The 8,169-nt window shown below is 32.3% G+C and overlaps 2 protein-coding genes and 1 pseudogene across 2 annotated transcripts; 2 read left to right on the forward strand and 1 right to left on the reverse strand.

Moving 5' to 3' along the window:
- Positions 1-1,273: 1,273 nt before the first annotated feature.
- On the forward strand, positions 1,274-1,647 carry Kpol_196p1pseudo (annotated as a pseudogene).
- Positions 1,648-4,052: 2,405 nt separating this feature from the next.
- Positions 4,053-5,828, reverse strand: Kpol_196p2 (exoglucanase repeat family protein; the record flags this gene model as incomplete). The annotated part of the gene is made up of 1 exon (XM_001642198.1): positions 4,053-5,828. The coding sequence occupies one exon, from the start codon at positions 5,826-5,828 to the stop codon at positions 4,053-4,055; it is 1,776 nt and encodes a 591-aa protein (XP_001642248.1).
- Positions 5,829-7,503: 1,675 nt separating this feature from the next.
- Kpol_196p3 (uncharacterized protein) lies at positions 7,504-8,169 on the forward strand (the record flags this gene model as incomplete). Its single annotated transcript, XM_001642199.1, has 1 exon — positions 7,504-8,169. A coding segment is annotated over one exon (666 nt), but the record flags the coding sequence as incomplete, so codon positions are not given.

Consider the following 8,169-nt stretch of genomic DNA (forward strand, 5'->3'; position numbering starts at 1 on the left):
TAAATTATCATAGAACAGATTTCTAACATGGCTATAAAGATCACCTAAATACTCTTCTTGGAATTCCTTACCACTAAATAAAAATTTCCTAGCACCTAAAGGCCTATCCACACTGTCATTATCTAGTATTCGCCTATGCTTTATACTCATATTTCTCATCCAAATAATAATCAACTATCTTATTTGTTTAAATAATCTAAATTAACACTTATGATTATCCCAATCGTCTCACTTACATTCTAATATTGACACTACCACAAGTTATAATTACTATGCAATTACTATACTATTACTATAATATTCCTTCTATCTCAATACCGGAATATAAAACTCCCATATATTATTATCATACACAATTTAAAACACACTAAATTATATATATTCCCAGCTCATAAGAGTTTAAGATCCCTCTGACAGAAATTGATATCATAAATAATATCAGTCTTTACCATACACTAATTCCTACGTCCGTCACAGAACTAGTTTATTTAATATGCTTTAAATATTGATATATCAAGTTGCTTCTATTCATACAATTAATCTTAAAATATCTGAAGGGTTTTCTTTGAAAGAGTCGTAACCATTTAAATATAAGTTTGTAGTGGTCATGTTACTAATAGTGGCAATGTAATGATTTCATCTTCACCTCTTGTTTCAAAAGATTTCGTCAGTTTGTTCTTGGTCAGTCATTGATTTTTGTTACTGGTTATCTGCCATTTTTCTATTCAACTAGCTAACTTGCATAATTCAACATACTTTATCGTAAAATAACTAAAAATTGTTAAAAATTTATAAATGAAAGGGAAAATATAAATATTACCAAATAATACAAAAGTCTCAAATGTTTGAATATGGTTAGAATTAGAAGCGTAACCAACAAACCAGCAAACCAGCATCTAAGTAATCTAATTAGAATAATTACATGAAGACATTAAGTTTGTTTGTGCAGTTCGAAACTGATAAATTACTTTTGACATTGTTAACAGTTTCGAGGTGTCTCTCATCTGTTGTTCCAAAGTAATGCGCTATATTAAGGAGAAACTAATCCTTATTTTGTATTATTCAGAATTAAAGAAAAATTAGATAGTTTCACTAATACAGAGATATATCCCTTTATGTAACTTGAGATCTTCGACTATTTATTCTAATCAGATAATGGTTATACTGGTATACTGATTATTCATCTGACGCTAACCATATTCCATCAGTTCTATTGTATGCGATATATTTTCTTATTGAAAAATATATATATATATATTAAAGCGATATTTAAAATAACGCCATTGTTCCATAATATTTAATAGTTTCAGCAATATTTCTTAGCTGGAGTTTGCCATTGTCTATTTCGTTCTCCATATGCATCGCTAGGATTCATTGAATATTATCAATGCTAGCTGAAATGTTATTTGACACAAACACATTTAACATTTATGAAATCAAATATGCATATTTGACCTTGGGCTATCCTTCGAACGTGGCGTCAGTGTTTGCGAGAGTGGGAATAGGTTTTTTAGTGCCCTATTTTCTCCTGGAATCTCATTATTTGGGAAAGCTATGTATAATAATTTTGGTAGAGAGAAATATGCAATTGGGTGAAGACCCTAAATATTAGGATTTTTATCAATCGGTGTCTCTTCGATTCCATTTTGTTGGATTCTGTAAATCAATAGATGCAAACCAGCGAACCAGCAAACCAGCATCTAATTATAATAATTAGATGTGATCCTTAAGCTATATAATACTATATAATATAATCAAAGATTAGCTTCCCAAACATATAGCTTAGAAAATTGGATACTAAAATTAATAATAATTTCAAAACTGTAAATAAGTCCTTCTCAGTTTGAATATGCGTCAACGCCATTAATATAAGCACCTTCACCACGAACCTTTCACTTCAAACATCTAATATTCCTTACTCTAACATATTTGCTACATTAGTTTCCAATTCCTATCCCACTTCCATTCAAAAAGAATAATTTTACATAATACAACTTTAAATCATACTTTTGTTTTATTGTATTGACCGTTTTATAACGAAATAATTCACTCAGATTAAGGTCAGGTAAATTAGTACAGCAGTTTAACCAAATGTAGTAAGATAAAATAAAAAATTCATATCTGAAATATAATACTAATATTATTTCAACAGTGGTTTGGAAAGGAAGAAAAATCAACTTGATTCATTTAATTAGAATTATTAATCTATTCATGAAAGAAAAAATGTAATTCGATGCTATACAAATACATCAACAAACATTAAAAAGCATTCTCAACTTACAATAATATCTCTTGGTGATGCAACGCGAATTTAGGTTCTCGACATTTTTCTAAAATAAAACAGGCGAATGGAAGTTATCTTAACATTGGTATATGTCAATACATACTTAATTTAATAACTTGGAACTGTTCAATATGCAGCACGATTTACATTACCACTTATCAGAAGGAATTTGTTTCTCTTGACTGCTAAATCTTCAATAACAACCCAATGTGTCTATCTCTACAATAAAGATTCCATTTCAAAAAGAATGTTTTATTTCGGCACTTACTCATAAATATACCCCAAGTTACTTCTTTCTCTTTTCCTGTCCTCTCATCATCACTCTCATCTTCTGTTACCTGGACAAATGGTCTCCTCTTTCTATCTCGATTTTTCATTTTAAATACACAACTCGACTTATACAATTCAAGAGTAAATAGTAAAATAGTTGTAGTAGAATGTTTATTAAAAGTATAAATTACATAATATATACAGTAAACTAAACATGGATTCAACCACATTACAACTAGGCAATGACACAGTTGCAAGCACAGGCAGCGCCAGCACAAGCAGCACCTGCAACGGCGACACCTGCGGCACCTGCAGCAGCTCCAGCTAACAACAAACAGCAGTTGTCTTTGTTTTCTTGTTTGGTTTGAGTCTTTTGCATCTTGTATATATTTGGGTATGATGGGCTGTTTCTTATGGGAAGACAGGAAGATAAGAAGATTGGAAATATCGAAACATAGAAACATGAAATAGCTATCCTATTTATATAAATTAAAATCAATGGATTCATAGTAACGATAGATAGCCAATTACTTCTCACTTCATCATATATTTCCCGTTTCAGAACAACAGTCATGCTACTTGATTGCCTAATCTGATAATATCTTATCATCTATATACAGTTATCCAATCTTATCCGGGTTTAATAAATTTGTTTCACCATTCTGATGGCATACACCATAAACCTAGAGATTCATGTATGTCCTAAACACAATCATTGACCAGACCATAAAATCTGGTTGCTGTGACAAGGACTCCTTGGGATCGGTACTGGACAGTAACTCATGTCACATACATTCTTCATTCCATGAACTCGCTTTGTTGTCCGTTTCCCAAAGAGGTATTTGTTGCGGACGTGATGTAACGACATTTTTCAGTATCGAACAAACTGGATCTTCGATTTTGAGGAACTGACAGGACTAGATGTCCTGTGGGTTGCTTCGTAAACGAAAAGTGTTGATACACAGAAAATGGAACATGACAGATCCAAACAGTAATGTGTCATATTTAGTTTCAACATTCTCTATTAGAACGATATTTAATATAACTTTGGTAGTACAGCGAATTAAACAAAACCATGATGTAATATGGCCATGTTTGGTATAAATGGGATGCTGTAATAAGATTGTATTTGTAAGAGATTCAACTTCATAATAGGTAAATATTAAATCGAATTGCAACCTATAGCATCTGAACGATAATTTATATATATATTATGTTCGATTTCCCGTATCCAATTTACAGATAAGCCCAGGGTAAGTTCGATAATCAAATTCATATCCTTCTGTGTCAGCAATATTGTCACTTCTCATAGGTTTCGCATAAACATTTCAAAATATGGCATGCTGAACATAGGTGCTTCCAACTTAATCCTTTCCAGTCTTCACTACAACCCGTCTCTTAGATTCAAGTTGCAATTATGCTAATAATACATATTTATTGATATCTTGTACATAAAGAGTATATAATATTACAAAGTTGTGTCAATAGCACCTATCAATTAAACAAGAAATCCAATACCGTGAGTAAAACACATCATCATCAAACTCCAAGCAAAGATTGAAGCGAAGACACTAGGACTCTTAATGGCATACGACCCGTTCTTCTGAGAACCCATTGTATTGTTAGAATGGGTTGAACTGGTGGAGCTGGTTGAACTAGTTTTACCACTATGCGTGGAGGTACCTGAACTATCAGTCTCGCTTGATGTTTTCGAAGTAGTGGTTCTGTTTGAACTTACAACACTACTACGAGCGCTAGAGGAGGTGGTAAATACCATTCTAACTGATGATGTAGGGGTTTCATTTTTCGAAGCTGACGAATTCGAATCATCAATAGCTTCGTAATACGTATAGTTGTCAAATGGATGTGGAAATAAATCGTGCTTCCTCAACTTTTGGTAATCCCATTCAGGTGCACTTTCGGTTTTCCAGTTCCAGAAGAACCAGCCTTTGGTATAAGTAGAGAAGCTTAGCAACTGAGCTTCTATATATTTCCTAGTTTGAATCTTGTACTCTTCAGGCCATTGATCTATTGGGTTTTGAGACACACAGGTTCCATAACCAGTTCCATAATCGGATATATTGCCTTTTCCGCCTGACTTGTAAGAGGGAGGATATAACGTATTATCGAAAACCGCTCCCAATCTAATACCGTTTAACCATGTTGCACAATCAGTTAATGCAGCACTCCATCTACCAGCAAAATAAATTTGGAAACCACGATCTTGGCTCAGATATCTAGATTGTCTTAGAATAGAATCAGGGATATTAGGCCAAGTTGTATTGTGGAAATTATAGGAATCGAAACAGTTAAAAAATTCTATATCTTCTTCTACTAAATTCGAGTCAGATGTATAATTTTCACCTTTATAGTAAGGACTAGTCCTATCATGCAGTGCTAGGTTTAATTTATTTTCTGAAACAGATAAAAATCCACCCTTTTGTTGTATCATAAAGGTTACATTTGGGTTTGGATTTTCTAGGTCGTTCTTTGTAGTCTGATAAGACGCAAATAAATTAGCGTAGAATCCAGTCAAATCTAATTCATCATTAAAATAATCTGAAATGGGGGCAAACAATACCTCTAGACCAGAAAGAGAAGATGGAGAATCTAGTTTTAACATATAATCAAAATAATTCTTAAGAATCTCGGAAGTAACATCCATGATATTTCCCTCTTCCCAATATGTATCTTCTAAGTCGTCATAAATGTTGAAGTAGTTTCCTGAATTATGCACCGCATACAACTCAACTACAACCTTCAAATTATATTTTAATGCCCACTCTAAGGCTTTATCTAAGTACTTTTTCTGGTTTGAATTTATATATGCGTCATTATGCGTTATGTTACCAGGGTATAAATTAGTTTCATTGTCAATCTTCCACGCCCAAAACCCAATTGGAATCTTGACATAATTGAAACCTTCATCGCTAATCTTCTTGAAGTCATCTTCAGTAATCCAGGTTTTGAAATGAGTTTCTAATAATTCCTTAGTATCATCGTGTCCTAATGCTTCGCATAAAGTGTATTCGTCAATAATAGTTACTTTTGATCCCTTTTTCTTTGCCAGAGCAATTGCGTCCTTGTATAGTGATGGAGTGATGTAAGGTTCGGTCACCAACCAACCACCAATATTAATACCTTTATACTGGCCATGATATTCTGGAATTGCTCCGTTGTCTTCATTTTTGCTTATTGCATTCTTATCGATATTGAAGCTGAGAGCTAAATTGAAGAACACAGATATTAGCAGGAATATATTTATGCGTAACATATTCAAACAATCAGTTATATACTTCAACTAAAATACACTTGATTATATTTCTACAGAGAAATTTGCATCTAATAGTTCTTGATCGTGGAATTCGAGAAACAGTTTTGGTAATTGCAATCATTTCTGTATTTATACAATTCATACCTTCAACTTTACAAGATAGGCAACGACTGGATGCGGTTGTGGATATCGAATAAAAACTTTTCGTGCGTGTTGTTTAGGCAATTTACGGTTGCCAGTCGAAACCGAAGCAACTGTTCGAATTCACCAAGATCTCTAAATCGGGCTCTAATAACTCTGCAGAATATAAGATAATTTCGAGCTACTGCGTGGGTAAATGCAAAATCTCTTCGTTGCCTCTTATGGCAAACAGTCGAAAGGAACAAGGAACCAGGGAATGTACTGCAGAGACACTCAGTCAGTTCTTCGAAATGGTGTATTCTTTGATTAGCACTATCTGAATTCCAAAGTTATGGATATTTAGTTGGTATACTAGTTTCAAATAGTAGTTACTCTTCACCTTTGTCAATGTCGACAACTATATAAAGTCTCGTTGGGGGACACATATACTTTGTTTAACTTTTTATCATTCACCTCCAGCAAGACATAGTAATGTGAATCATATATTTTTTCTTAGTTAGGGGTTTTTAAAGGTTGAGAAAATGATTATATTCAGTTATGCATCACCAATTATGTTTTTTACTCAAATTACAAGTATTCTTTCATGAGAAAGTAGTCAACAGTTCTTAGGACAACATTTAGTAGATCGAGTTTCAATTCTCTATTGATTAACAATCAAACTATCATTTTCAAGTTAGTAGTAGAAGCGGCACCAATTATTTCTCGATTCCCACTTTTTATTATTTTATCAGAACCAACCCTTAATTCTTAAAGTTACCCACTATTGATATCGGTCTATTCTCACCAAATTTTAAATTTCTTAAAGATTTGAGGTGAAGAAATTCTACCTAGTGTAAATGACCAATTATAAAACAAATGACACTGAAAAAAGAATTAATTCACTTTGCAGTAAACTTAAAAGGAATTATAGGGATTTAGAAAACCTTATTTTTCTTTTTTTTAAAATAGTTGTATTTAATTACATCACGTAACCTTCAAAAGACATTATAACCTAACTTTTTCTCTTTGTCAACATTAGCAAAAAAAAAGTTTCAATAATTAAATAACTTGTATTCTTCTTCCCACTAAACTTTATTCGACCCTATACATTACCCAGGGGTGAGATTCTGAAAATATATTTTATTCTTCCTGTTTTTTTTCTCTTCAGCTCCTCATTATTAGATTTTCCCCTGATTAAAAAGGAAAGGTTTTATTTTATGTTTTTTTGACATTATTGTAGAATTTTATACATTCTAGAATGTAGTTATTTCCTCTTAGAAACAAACTTATGATGGCAGATGTGAAATTTACTGAAAGATAAAAGGTGATAGTATGGCCCAATCAATTTTTAATAATTATATGATAATCTAACAATATTGATCTATTATTACTATTCCATATATCTATATATATATATATAATATAGATAATCTTATTTTGTAAAATTTTAAATATATATTCGATGTATTTTCTTCGAAAGGCAATACAATGATATATGTCTGTATATTGAAACAATCATTGGCTATAATTAAGGGATTTTATTATTTTCATTAAAATGAATCAAAAAAAAGTCCTAATTTCATTAACTTCAGATAATGAAGTTTTCTATTTAGATGGTGCTAGAACAGGAGTATTTGTAGTTGAAGCAATGCATCCGTACAATGCATTTACAAAAAAAGGTTTCCAGGTTGATTTTGTTTCGGAGACTGGTACTTTTGGCTGGGATGACCATTCCTTGGCTCCTGATTTTTTGTCAAGTCAAGATAAATTGGATTTTGATGATAAAGAATCTGATTTTAATCAATGTATAAGAAATGTTAAAAAGGCAAGTGACATTAATCCTGATGAGTATTGTATATTTTTTGCATCAGCAGGCCATGGCACTCTATTTGATTATCCAACTGCTAAGGGCTTGCAAAAGATAGCCTCTGAGATTTATGATAATAATGGTGTCGTCGCTGCCGTTTGTCATGGACCAGCAATATTTGATGGTTTGATTGAAAAAAAAACTGGGAAACCCCTAATTGAAGGCAAGGCTATTACTGGTTTTACAGATATTGGTGAGGTCATCCTAAAAGTTCATGGAGTTATGAAAGAAAAAAATTTACTCTCTGTTGAAGATATTGCTAAGAAGTACAATGCGAAGTATTTGCCACCAATTGGGCCATGGGATGATTATTCAGTTACGGATGGAAAGTTGATTACTGGTGTAAATCCAGCT

This window comes from Vanderwaltozyma polyspora, genomic scaffold (assembly GCF_000150035.1).
Source record: "Vanderwaltozyma polyspora DSM 70294 KpolScaffold196 genomic scaffold, whole genome shotgun sequence".
Classification (NCBI taxonomy): Eukaryota; Fungi; Ascomycota; class Saccharomycetes; order Saccharomycetales; family Saccharomycetaceae; genus Vanderwaltozyma; species Vanderwaltozyma polyspora.